General features: G+C 53.8%; 5 protein-coding genes across 5 annotated transcripts; 4 read left to right on the top strand and 1 right to left on the bottom strand.

Annotated features, from left to right (window-relative positions):
* Nucleotides 1-725: 725 nt before the first annotated feature.
* On the top strand, nt 726-1,058 carry A1O3_08049 (glucose-repressible protein; the record flags this gene model as incomplete). The annotated part of the gene is made up of 3 exons (XM_007738150.1): nt 726-751; nt 816-966; nt 1,020-1,058. The coding sequence occupies 3 exons, from the start codon at nt 726-728 to the stop codon at nt 1,056-1,058; spliced, it is 216 nt and encodes a 71-aa protein (XP_007736340.1).
* Nucleotides 1,059-1,896: 838 nt separating this feature from the next.
* Nucleotides 1,897-3,165, top strand: A1O3_08050 (uncharacterized protein; the record flags this gene model as incomplete). Its single annotated transcript, XM_007738151.1, has 2 exons — nt 1,897-2,421; nt 2,611-3,165. The coding sequence occupies 2 exons, from the start codon at nt 1,897-1,899 to the stop codon at nt 3,163-3,165; spliced, it is 1,080 nt and encodes a 359-aa protein (XP_007736341.1).
* A 274-nt stretch (nt 3,166-3,439) lies between these two features.
* Nucleotides 3,440-4,563, bottom strand: A1O3_08051 (1-(5-phosphoribosyl)-5-[(5-phosphoribosylamino)methylideneamino] imidazole-4-carboxamide isomerase; the record flags this gene model as incomplete). Its single annotated transcript, XM_007738152.1, has 3 exons — nt 3,440-3,735; nt 3,938-4,124; nt 4,264-4,563. 3 exons carry the CDS (start codon nt 4,561-4,563, stop codon nt 3,440-3,442), a joined length of 783 nt encoding a protein of 260 aa, XP_007736342.1.
* A 570-nt stretch (nt 4,564-5,133) lies between these two features.
* A1O3_08052 (uncharacterized protein) lies at nt 5,134-6,076 on the top strand (the record flags this gene model as incomplete). The annotated part of the gene is made up of 2 exons (XM_007738153.1): nt 5,134-5,502; nt 5,567-6,076. 2 exons carry the CDS (start codon nt 5,134-5,136, stop codon nt 6,074-6,076), a joined length of 879 nt encoding a protein of 292 aa, XP_007736343.1.
* Nucleotides 6,077-10,317: 4,241 nt separating this feature from the next.
* Nucleotides 10,318-12,481, top strand: A1O3_08053 (transcription factor steA; the record flags this gene model as incomplete). The annotated part of the gene is made up of 3 exons (XM_007738154.1): nt 10,318-12,032; nt 12,088-12,171; nt 12,223-12,481. 3 exons carry the CDS (start codon nt 10,318-10,320, stop codon nt 12,479-12,481), a joined length of 2,058 nt encoding a protein of 685 aa, XP_007736344.1.
* Nucleotides 12,482-13,201: the final 720 nt, after the last annotated feature.

Here is a 13,201-nt window from a genome sequence, read left to right on the forward strand (position 1 = left end):
CTGCGGTGGGTGGGCGGAAGCAAGATCCTTTCGCAGGCCTTGCTGGAGTAAGATGTTAGCCGCCCAATCAGAAGTCAGTACGCTGCTTAGCCACAGCCGGCGGCCTCCACACTGAGATCAAGGTGTGGCGCCACTGCGCTCTCGCGCCCTCCAATTCGCTGGCTGTCGTCATTTGTGGCGGTCCGGGGTCAGACAAGAGTCCCGTACGTACTCTGTACGTCACCTCCATCTTCACCCAAATGCCATGCGTTGATCCGCCTTTGCCCTTTGTCACCTGCGCAGCCAAAACGTCATCTGCGTGAAGCAATATGGAGATCTCGGGTGAACGACAGGCTAGCAGCCCACCGGCGGACGAGGCGCTTTCCTTGGATTGGCCTGCGAGGCCCTGCGATGCACTGCGATGCCTGCGATGCCAGTGAAGGCAGGAGGGCAGGAAGGCAGGAAGGCAGTGGGGCAGCACGTAACGAACAAAGTGAAGCCTGTCGCGGGGCAATTCAACTGTTTTCATTCAACACGGCAGGTGGCCAGGCATTGTGAAGTCACCAGGCCTCCTTCCACGTTGTCACTGTATCCGGCCTCTGGCCACTATAAGTATCTGCTTTTCTCTCTCCCTCCTCTCAACTTCTCTCTCACCATCACACAATCCATCAGCTCTCATACCAACACAGCCTTCAAGACTTTTCTCAATTCAAACCAAATCAACTCAACCCACCAACCCTTCCACAATGGATTCCGTCAAGAACGCTGCCAAGTACGTTGTTGCCCTCGGTCTCATCGTCTCTCTTCCATCAAACAGCACTGACTCTCCCCTCTAGCTTCGTCGGTGACAAGGTCAACGAGGCCACCTCCGGTGCTTCCAAGGAGGCCAACAAGAACGTCGCCAAAGACTCTGACGCGTCTCTGGGAACTCGTGCCTCTGCTGCGAAGGATGCTGCCGGTGACAAACTTGACGAGAGCAAGAGCTCTGTACGTTCGCAGTCTTTTCCATATCACCATTGCCACACTAACACTTACTTCAGGCTTCTGCCGAGGGCAACAAGCAGGCTGCTACTCACTAAGCGACTTCCTCAAACAACATCTCTTATGTCCACCACGATACCTCGTAGCAACAGTTCCTAAGAATGTTTCTCAAACGCGGTGGAAGTGGTTGGATCAGTCATGAACATGTCAAAATACCTCTTGCACACTATGCGGGTTTTCATGAGGTCTTGATGAATGTATTCCTTACGAACATGCTCGGAAGAGTGAATAGCACCGAAATAGGTAGCTGAATCAATGAGACATTGACAAATCAACCTTTTTGGAACTGGTAATTTTGTGTGACGTGTTTATCATGCAAACAGAGTAAAGGTGTTGCCCAAATTTTTGCCATTCGAAACATTGGATGGTGTAAGGAGAATAGTTGCAGGCATTATGTATCTAGCTGAGATTTCTTGTTACCATGGCGTCTGATATATCGCCCAATGTTCTGATTTCCTTGTCTACATGTTCAAATTGTTGTTTGAAATCTTTCTTGCCTATGTTTGGGACTTCCAAAGCTATCTTCCTCACCACGGTTAGTAGTCTATTCCGGAAGCAGAACTGTTATCAAGAAGAGGGAATTTAATCCTGAAGAAGGTACGCAGGGAGTGAATTTTGAGACGTTACAGTTAATTCAAACACGTTCGATAGAAATGGGACAAAGTCAACAAGCGACGGAAGACATCACACACATGTTGTAATGCAAACGCCTTCGGATTTTTCCATTCATCTCCTCTCTGCCGTCGATGCCAGCCATCTAGTCCCAGCAGCTGTGCCACATCCGCGGCCTGCGCCCCCGATAGCAACCGCTTAGGAGTCAAGATGCGGGAACAACCACGAACCCAGGATCCAAAGAGACAGACTGATGGTTCTGACATGGCGCGGGATACAACAGACCGGCTAGAGTCGCCGTGCTCGACGGTCCTCGAGGCCTCCTGCTCGCCGGAGTCGCTCCCTTCGCTGTCGAAATATTACCACGACCTGCCTCACGGGTTCTTCAGCAAAACTTCCTGTGGCATGCCTTCAGAGTGCCCTGCAAAGTCGCCGAACAGCCGCAGGGAAGACCAAGCCCAGAAGAGGACATATAGTGCGAATGGCCAGGGGTTTCGCGGCGAATGGGCGGAAAAACAAGACAACGATCGAGGACCACGCCGATACAAAGGCAAAAATCACGGGTCTTCGGAGGGAAACGAGAACCTGGAGTCAGAATTGGAATTGGGGATGGACATGACCGGGGACTTGGACACGGATTGGAACTTGGATTTCGACATGGACTTCGACTTTGACTTCGACTTTGGGGTCTTGGAACTGCCCAGACTGGTCAAGAGGGCCGCGATTCCGCAGACGATGGCCTTTCATCTGGACTGGTGGATCGCAAGGCTTGCCACCGAGGCTATGGATGTGAGTGATCTTGCAGAGACAGGCACACAGGAGGATAAGTCGCAAAAGCTCCCCGATTCCCCCCAGCACCTCCCTTCAAATTGCTGCCTGCCTACCTGCCATGCCTAGCTTGAGTCTTGGATCCATTGCATACCTACCAAGCATGAAAAAGAGCGATGCTGACTTAGACTGTGTTTCATGTGCGCGTAGCTTAACCTCAAGACCCTCTTGGCGAGCATGATGCTGTGGAGGGAGAAGAACGACATTGGCCGTTTTCCTACCTGTCGCACATTGCCAGGGCCGGTGCCAGATTCGAGTCAGGGGGCGGAATACGAAGATGAAGCCGAAGACAAAGACAAGAACGACGACACTTTGCGATTTTGGCCAGCATCCAGCCAGCAGCTACAAGGGCCGACCACCCATGAAGTTTGGCCTGTCAACGTGGTACGGAATGATGATGGCTCATTCGCCGTGGTGGCGGGCTGGGACGTCCTCCTGCAGCAGGTGCAGCAAACGAGTAGGAGGATGCGCAAGACCCGGCGCTGGAGGATGCGGGGGCTGAAGAACGCCGCGGGCTGGTGTAAGTGGCAGCGCCAAGAATGGATCAAGTCCGAGAGTGAGTTTGTGTCTGATCCGGAAGGTGGTTATCACTTGAGGCGGACCCTCGAGGACGACGACGGCGACGGAGACGAGGAGGGGGACGAAAACAGAATTGAAAAGCGGATGCGCGTATGGACGATTGACCTTGGATATCGTAGAAAATGAGACATGCTCGATCTGGATGCGATGGATTGTTCGTATGCGGATGATGGCCGGGAGGGTGGCATTGAAGAATACTCGAACGTTTGTGAGGCTGAGGCTGAAACTGAGACTGACATCAGTATCAGGCGAGGGAGTCCAGGACCAGGATGGTGCGATGGATGATGACTGACGGGACGAACGCATGACGCAACAGACTCAACACGCAGGGATCAATTGGAAGAAAACTGGAGAATCATGTCTCATGTCATTAATCAAGCACTTCACTTCTTCACTTCCATCATGATGATGATGCATTGTCTTGATTCCATCTGACGCAGTCTTCGAAGGATGCTCCGCTCCCGCCAAAGATGTCGAGCGCACTTCCGATAGTCAGGTCGACTTTGCCATTGCTGCGTTTCCTGACGAGGTCGAGATCCTCCACGGTGCGGGCGCCCCCGGCATAGGTCACTGGGATAGAGCACCATTCGGCCAACTTGGAGACCAGCTCGGTGTCGATGCCTTGCTGCAAGCCTTCGTTGTCGGCTGCGTGGATCAGGAATTCCGAACAATAGGGTTCGAGCGCTGCAATGCTCTCTAGAGAACCCATCAATTAGTATTAGTACTTGGGCTTGGGTAGCAATGACAGGACTAGGAGGAGGAGGAGGAGGAGGAGGAGGAGGAGGCGAAACGGTCAATCAAAGACCAAGACCGTGACCGTGACTCAGAGCAAGTCATGGATCATCCGGACTTGGGACTGGCCTGCAGGTCTCGATTGATTACACATGCACGTACGTACCTTTGGTGATTTCCATCTCGGTGATGGTCTGCCACTTGTTCATGGCGACGAACCAGGTGTCGTCTTTCCTGCGGCAGCTGAGGTCGATGACGAGCTTGGACTTGTCGTTGTCCAGGGCCGCGAGCACGGCTTGCAGTCTCTCCAGAGAGAAACGGCCGGCGGGGAAAAGAAACGACGTGATGATGACCTACTGCTTGATCACTCAGGGGAAACAGGCACTCTCACTCTCGACGGCGGCCCGCCGGAGCCCATGAGCCACATGGAAGGGTTGGGAGGTGATGGGATTAGGATCGACAAAGTCGAGGGCAGATGCGCGAGCGACTCACCCTTTCCGCACCAGCCTCAATCCATTGCTTCGCGTTGCCGTTGGTGATCCCCCCTCCTACCTGCAGATGGCCGGGCCAGGCTGCCAGAGCGGCGCGGGCGGCGTCGTCGTTGCCCGGCCCGAGCATGATGACATGGGCGCCGGCCAGGTTGGCGGCGCGGTACAGCTCGGCGAAGTACTCGGCCGGATGGTGCGAGACGTGGTTCGTCTTGAGCTCGCTTTCTTGCGTGCTGAGAGTCCCGCCGACGATCTGCTTCACCTGGCCTGCGTGCAGGTCGATACATGGTCGGAAGCGGGTCATGGCGGCGTGCGAGATCTAGGTCGAGATCGAGACCGAGGTTGAGTTCCTGATCAAGTTTCTGGTCCTCTGCCCGCCGCTGCTAGGATCAGATCATGAGATGGATGGGACACTACAGAGGTCGGGGGTCGAACGTTCGAAAGTGGACAGCCGACCCTGATGTAAAAGATAGATGGCTCCCACGTAGGTAGTACTCTGTACGGATAGTACTTTGTAGTACTCCAGCAGTAGTAGTAGTAATAGTGATAGTGATAGTAGAATCAGAATTCTCGAGAAGGCTCGTCGTTTGATTTCTGCCAGTCGGAGTCATTTCCGCGTTCAGGTTATTATTATTCGACTTTTTCCCCGGCGGAGCCTCACTGTGACTGGCAGGGTCAGGCTGAGATCTGCTTCAACTTCTTGGCACAAATGTTCTGTCCCCGACTCATGCGATGCCAGTGATGCTCTTGCAGTGCAGCGCAGCACAGTCGACCTTGGCCGGCCATCCCATGGGGCAGACACTGACACTCAGAACACGGTGCTGCTTGGACCCGACTGACATTCTTGACCTTCGCTTCCATCTCTAAGCGCAGTATGTCCGCTACATTGGGGAAAAGAAAACGAGAAGTCGTCGTTGCCGCTCGCGACACCCGACGCGGCACCGACAGCGACAATGAACAGCCGACCGCACACACAACCCTCTCCGACGTTGAGCGAGATATATTCAGGAAATACTTCGAGTCCACCTTTGAACCTTTGCCCGAGTCTCACGCACCGACTCCTTCGTTGCTGGAAGACGAGGAAAATGCCCGTGACTTTTCAGATGAGGAAGACGTGGAGTGGGAAGGTCTCTCAGAGCCTGAACAAGAGAATACGACAGTGGAGATTATCGAGCATCGGACATTCACGACGGACGGCACAGAAGAGGCTGAACTACAGCGCAAGCAATTCAAGACGTTCATGGTGAGTCGTTGCGTACAAGGAAGAGACAGTCTGTACACATGCAGGTTGCTGACGCGGAAGCCAGACTTCGGCGCCCCCTAAGAACGTCGAGCAAATGCCACCGAAAAAACCCGACAAACAGGCAGACCAGGAGGATTTATCCGAGGAACTTAATCTGAAACATGATCTCGACCTTCAGCGCCTTCTCAAGGAATCGCATCTGTTAGAGGAAGCGAAGACAGCATCCACGCCGGGGAGACACCGACATAAGGCCGTGGACATGCGGCTACAGTCACTGGGATCAAAGGGGTCGATTTTTCATCAAGAGAAAATGCCCCTGACCCACCGGAGGGGAATCACTGCCAAAGCGGCAACTCGGGAAGGAGTGCGAAGAAGGGAGGCACGAGAGAATGGTATCATCCTCGAGAGACCCACGATGAAGTCAAAATCTAGCCCAGCTCGGAGAGAGCGTGGAGTAGATGTGCCTGCAGTGGGCAGATTCCAAGGAGGCACTCTGAAACTGAGCAAGAGAGACATCGTCGACATCCAAGGCCCGAGTCGTCCTGGCGGTCGAGGAAAGAGAGGCCGACGTTAGCTCCAGCGACGCCTCGGTGACCATGGTTTGTCCTCGGAAGACAGTCGCCCCTTTCTTCGTCTGTCTTCTCTTTGGGCCCTGACCCTGAGCTTGTCCGAACGTAATGTGTTTCGTCTCAACCAGGATGATGCGCAATGCTGATAGATCCCTCGGATAAGACCGAGCTGCCGTCACATCCCGGACCTGCTTGTTTGTTATCATTGAAACTCCATGAAGGATAGGTACGGATACTTGTCAAGGGATGAAGTGACGTCGAGGCCGCCTTGGTGATAACGGTCGATGCTTGAAACATGTCCCCTCACGTTAGGGCTGGTTTCTTTGGGCCTGGTCAAAGAACATTCTTCGTGTCACACCGTCGCTTCAGCCTTGGAGCTACAGCAAGGAACAATCGTCGCACGATCAGTCGGGCTCGCTGGTATCCGTGGTGGCTGGGCTCGATGGGGTGTCCAAGAACAGTAAGTGACAGTAATGGACGTTGGCCTCCCTGGACTGTCTGTGATGTGACCCTGTCGTGCCCCGGAGACCAGAGGTTGGTTTGTCGGAGATTTGCAAGGGTCGCATATTCTTATGACAAGCGGGCGCCACGCCACCACCTCGGTTGGGGGGGAAGCAGACAAAGCGCCCGATCATGGTGCAATGTTTCATGCATCGTGCTCCGCTTCACTTTTTGGCAGCTGCAACTTGATGTTCGTAGACCAGATCTGTGCGGGTTGGTTTGAAAGTCGCGTGGAGGGGCTGGTTCTCTAGAAGCCCATGAAAACAACAGCATATGCATCATTGATGATGTGCATGTCGGAGGCGCGAGATGGATGACGAGCCTGGCGGTCCAATCACTCTTTCCACGGAGAAAATTCATCCTGTCATCCCCTCGCAACCAATGTGACTGCATAGGGAGAATAAATCTGAAACGTAGCGCCATCTGGGTCACTCTAGAGCATGGCGCGTGCGTCCAGATTCTCGAGTCTGAGCGAAGCGACCGTTGGCCCTCGTGGGCGACTTGCTTGCCTGGGTTGCGCTCTCCCATCCTTGTCCCTGAGGTTCTGGCATGATGTTCTGAAACTGTCGGCTAAGCGAGCGCGCCAGTCTGATGTCGACCACCAATAGCCTTGATCTGACCCAGCACCACCAGGGCCTCGCAGCTTACACAGACCATGGCGGCCAAGTTCGGAGGAAAGAAAGCCAATAGGATAGTGCGTGGAGAGAAAGCATCACGGGTGTGCTCTGTACATTGGATCCTGTCACTCGGGGCAGGCGTTGTTGTGATGATCAGGGACGAGGAACGCCCGAAGTTGAAGAAATTTCTAATTATGGTCGATTTACGCAGTACTCGCACTGTTGGACGCAGGTGGCTGATCGCCGCCTGTCACGTTCACGTACAGTACTGCATACCTTACTACAATGCGATTTACCTGTGCGCTGCATCTCAGCTCACCAGTCCTCAACCAATCCTCAATGTTCATGTACCAAGTGCTCTTCTCTGCCAGCATCCTTCCCCCATGGCTGCGTCGAAGCAACGTTTGCGGTCGTACACACCTGTGCTAATCATCTCGGTCGGCCTGCGGTCTCCTCTACCAGTTGCGGCCGACCGACTCGGCCCGTATTCGATGGCATCCATAATGGAACAAGAATAACACAAAAGAGCCACACTACCAAGTAGAGGAGCCAACGGATGTAAACGACCGTCACGCTTATGCAGCGGCGGGGAATCCTGGTGTCAACCTGGAAGTCGTCGGAGAAATTTGGTCACATTTGCTCATGCGAAGAAAGGGGCAACAGAGTAGGATTGTCGACCCTGGTCGCATCGGAGACAAAATCTACGTCTACCTTTTTGCCAGCACCCGACGTGTGGTGGTGGAGATTAAGTCGCAAGGGACACTAGACAGGCAGTGGCTGCCAGACTCCCAAGGGACAAGGTCCCTTCGGCCGAACTAGGAGCCATGTGAGAGGTTACCAGGACGTCGCCCTCGACGAGCACGCTCAGGACTGTGAAACTTGGCCTTTGCTTCGCGGCGTCAGTTTGAGATGTGTTTCTGAATCGAACAAGCTGCTGGCTGGAGAACTCGGGAACTCGGGAGCTCTTTGGCGCCAGAGCGACCAAGGCGCAGTCCCCAACCGCCAGCTGCAGGCTATTCGTGCAACGGGTCCGCCACTTCTCAGCCACTCGTTTCATCTTCATCTGCCACACCCCAGGCATCTCGCCCCCCCAAGCCTTGTTCAGACCAACGGTTCATAGTCTGCGGGCACAGCGACACGCTGACCTGGCCGTATGTGCACTCCGTCTCCGTACTATGGTAGGTAGGGATGCGTATCCGCAGATGGCCTCCTCCTGTTCAAAATAGCAACTGCGGATGGAGTCACCATCGGCGCGTTGTCTAGACCTTTCGTGGTGTGTCTTGTGCTCTCCTTTCACCTGCCAAAGAAGATGATGGACACTACTAGTAGTACTCCGTAGTAGGTCGCGCAGATGCTCTGCGGGTGTCTCGGTTAATGGCACACAGCATTGGGCCAGGATGTGTAGCCTTAGGCTTGTATCTGTCGAGCGAGGGTGTGCCATGTCAATAACATACGTCTGTCGTGGCCTGCATGGATATCTTTCCGAAGGATGACGCCCATGTGGAATGCCGACATCAGACGCGCGATGTGTGTCAACATTCGATCAGAAGGCGCGCAAAAGGCACTGAGGTGCTGTTCAATCACGGGTTGGGGGATGCCGAAGACAGGAACCCTGGTCGTGCAGCTGCCAGCATTGTTGTTTTTGTCAACAATGAATGCATACCATACTATGCCGACTTTGACACCGTTGGACTCGAAAGGAGAGTGGAGAGCTCGTACCTGTTCTAGTGCATGTATCGTGCCCAGTGGGACGGACGGAAGGGCTTAGGAGGCTACCACCAACTACTGTACGACTAATTGGCGGCTAAACCGCAAAAGCTGGTTGGAAAAGCGCAAAAAAAGAGGTACTGTGGGATGAGTGCAACGGATGGGAGTCTCCTCCCAAGCGGCAACATGACCATCGATCGACACGAGACGAGGCGCACACCCTGCTCCGTACTCTAGGCACCTAGTACTAGGTGTACAGTACAGAGTACACAGAATTTCCGCACTTTGCCCTCTGCGCGTCTCTCCATCTCCAGCAGCTATACGGAGTACTCCCTACGTAACAATCTCTCGTAGAAGTGATATGGAAGAAGACGGGTACAGCATAGAATGGCAGACAATATCATTACTGGTCCATTGGCCCCTAGATGCTGCCCTGGTCCTGGGGCATGGGAGCTGCCATCACCTCTAAACTATACTAATTACTGGCTCCTCCTTTTTGATTCCCCATTGACAGTCACTGGTCTGGTGCTTCGTCCTCTGGAGTTGCACGGCGCGCAGTTGGTTAGGAGCTGGTAGCGCCTGCATCCGCCTAGCCGGGCTTCCCCACTGACTGGCACTGGTGAGTGGTGACTGGCACGCCCCCCTCCGGCCCAGGATTTTCCTTCCCCCTAGGCACACCCGCCCTCTAGCCAGCTGCCCTGAGCCCCCGAACATCCTGGTCATGTTTAGTTCCCTCCCCCCCATCCACGCCTATAATCTGTGCTTCTGCTAGTACCACTACGACCTGCGACTCCTACTCTACCCTCTCTCTACCTCTTCTTTCCGCGGTCGCTCTCGCTTCCCTCGCTGGTTCGGTTTTCCCCTTCGACTCTGACTCTCTCCCTCTCTCTACATCTCTACCTTGCTTCCTCTCCTCCACCTTCATCCATCCTCCATCTGTTTCACCTCGTTGCTTCTACAGCACACTATTCCTCCTCCCGGGCCCTGTCTTCACTTCCATCCTCGGCCTTTGCCCTGGAGGACTTTTGAGAGCGACTAGCTCCTCTCCTTATCCACTTTCGTTTCACCTCTCCTCGCTTCCCTTATTCGAGACAGGAGCTTCACCACGTCTGGACGTTCTGCGAAGCTGGTCTCTCGCATTGACTCCATTTACATCATCGGCACACTCGCTATACAACATTCTCAGCATCGCCCTCCCGGTCCGCTTTCCTGACTGTATCTATCGCCCAGTCCCCCCATTCCCGCCCTGACAACACTACCTACAAAATCAGACCACCGTTTTGGGTTTACTGAGAAAGAGACAAGAACTGTGGTACAATTCACGGTTTTGTATGCGATAGCACAACGGTCAGGAGGAAGCTGTGAAAGTCTGTGACGATCCCCGCCTCTCCTTCGACGTGTCCATACTTCCCCCGGCGACCATGTATCCTTCGAGTGGTGCGCCAATGGCTCACCCTCAGAAGCCCGAAACGTTCATGCTTTCGAATGAGGCCCAGCAAAGCCTGCCCCAGGATGCGCAAGTCGCCCTGCAGCAAGTGGACAACCTCAAATACTTTCTCATCTCGGCTCCGGTAGACTGGAGCCCGGACTCTTTGATCAGGAGATTTCTCCTCCCTACCGGCGAATATGTCTCCTGCGTTCTATGGAACAATCTCTTCCACATCTCCGGCACAGATATCGTCAGGTGTCTATCTTTCCGTTTTCAAGCATTCGGTCGACCAGTGAAGAATCCCAAGAAATTCGAGGAAGGCATCTTCTCAGACCTGCGAAATCTCAAGTCCGGCACGGACGCGTCTCTAGAGGAACCCAAGAGTCCGTTCTTGGACTTCTTGTACAAGAACAACTGCATCCGAACACAAAAGAAGCAAAAAGTGTTTTACTGGTACAGCGTGCCTCATGATCGCCTGTTCCTCGATGCTCTCGAGCGAGACTTGAAGCGCGAGAAGATGAACCAGGAGGCGACGACAAAGGCCGTGGCAGAGCCGGCACTGTCATTCGAGTTCGACTCCTCCCAGTCACTCTTCGAGCAACTCACCAAGGCTCAACAAGCCAGTTCCTCATCTTTCGCGACCGCGAATGGAACCGTGCCGTACTCCCAAGCCCCTTCTCCTGTGCTCCGCGCAACGGATTCAATGCCCCCTCCACAGATGGGCCCACCACACATGCCCCGATCGCAGGAGCAGCAACAATCTCTGTACACAAGCATGGCCATGTCCAACCCCATTCACACCACAGCGATGTCACGAGAGCAGGATTTCTCCCAGATCGCCTATGACCGAAATGGTGTCGCATATGACCGCGCACACATCCGACATGCGTCCATGCCTGCGGCTTATATGGAGTACTCTCCGGCCCCTTCCTTCGTTTCGTCGCATTTCGAGGACTACAGCACTCGTGGTCTCTCATACGAACCCATCACTCCCCCCCAGCATGCGATGCCGGTCGGCACAGAGCCGGCCTACATCGCCAACGAAGACACCGGCCTCTACTCGGCCATTCCAGAGATGCAGCCGATGTCTGCGTACAATCCGATGGCTTCGCTTCCTCCTGCCACAATGGCTGGTCCGACTTATGCAAGTGCTCCCCGAACATTTCCACCGGGGAACGTCTACTCGGTCATTGAAGGTTCTCCCACCTACAAAGCCCGGAGGAGGCGATCTTCTATTCCTTCATCCATCATGAATGCTGTTGCTGCCAACGCCGTTGCCCAGGTCACGCACGGTATGAAAGCTCATGTTCCGCAGAGGCCTAGCGATCTTCGACGGTCCATGTCTAGCTCTGTTCTCCCTATCGCTGAAGGGGACGAATCAGCCGGACAGTCTCCGCCAGGCCTGGCTCACAGCTATGCATCCTCCATCATGAACCGGGATCATCTGAATGACGCTTCCCGTCATTCGACTCCTCTACACAGCTTAGAGGAAGATGCTGCGCATACATTCGCCATGGCTGGAATCAACGGAGATGATATGCAGGCCCACTCACTACAGGCCAGCCCCGCCGTCCGGTTGGAAAGGCCAGGACCCGTACGAAGGGCACGAAGCGCGACCATGATGGAACTCGGGGTACCTTATAAGTCCCATTCGTGTCCTATCCCAAGCTGTGGCCGACTCTTCAAGCGCCTCGAACATCTCAAACGGTACGTCAACTCACTTCTCCTCGCTTCCACGGTGACTGATGTACCTTGAATCTAGACACGTCCGAACCCATACTCAAGAGCGGCCCTACGTGTGCCCATACTGCAACAAAGCATTCTCACGATCCGACAATTTGGCACAGTAAGTAGACGCTGACGGTGTAATCAAACGGTGACTTACTGGAACTCACAGACATCGTCGAACACACGAATCGCAACAAGATGGTCAGCCTGCTCCCATGACCAGCGAAGAGGAACTGGAAAATGAAGAAAATGACTTCGGTTCCATGGAAGAATTATCCTCTCCGGACGAAGTCACCCGGCCCATGAGTGTTTCTGGCATGGTTGCCATGTCGATGCCTCCGCCATCAACACTTGTTATGCAATCCATGTCTCATCCGATGATGGCCCCCAGTCAACTTGTTCAACCTTCGATGTTGCAGAATCTGTAAACATACCACCACATGAAGCTGATGATCCAGATGCAAAATATCTTTCTGATGTTGTTCTATTCCGGTCTTTGGAAATTGGAGCGAGAGGAGGTGTTGTTATGGCTGGAAAATGGAGCGTCACCTTTCGAGGCGACAGTAGATCTCTCCAACGTCGTGAAACGAATGCGTTCTGCAGATAATCGGCGAAAGGGACCACATCCGCGCCGGATACTTGAGCGGATGTTTTGTTTGCGCTCTGTCCAAGCTTCTTACGTTTGCATTTGCTTGGATACGAGAGGCAAGATGTTTCACATTTCGACTGAGATTGGCGCCATTGGAAACATGGCGCTGCTGGACAAACTGTACATATAGCTATCTATCGAGAATCTTCTCCGAGTGGAAAGAAAAGTGTGACGCTTCAATGGAGTGTTTCACATCTCTATTTTCTCTGCTTGTCTATCTTTGTCGCCGTCAGACGTTATACAAAATCAGCCGCTCATGACCTTTCCCAAGCGACCATTTGCTCTAAAGCGATTTTTAGAGCTGCGGGTTCTCTGCTGTAGCCTGCCTGGGACATTTGTCGTTCGGGATTTGCGACTAGGGAGGGCATGATATCGATCCACGTAAAGGGGAATTCCCAAATGGCCTGTCCCGTTCTATACATGTAGCATCGATTGCTTGAGCCAGAATGTTGTGGGCCCGTCTCTTTTCGCCTTGGGGCGTGCAGTGTATCCTCTAAAC

Source organism: Capronia epimyces (genome assembly GCF_000585565.1).
Source record: "Capronia epimyces CBS 606.96 chromosome Unknown aczIQ-supercont1.7, whole genome shotgun sequence".
NCBI lineage: Eukaryota > Fungi > Ascomycota > Eurotiomycetes > Chaetothyriales > Herpotrichiellaceae > Capronia > Capronia epimyces.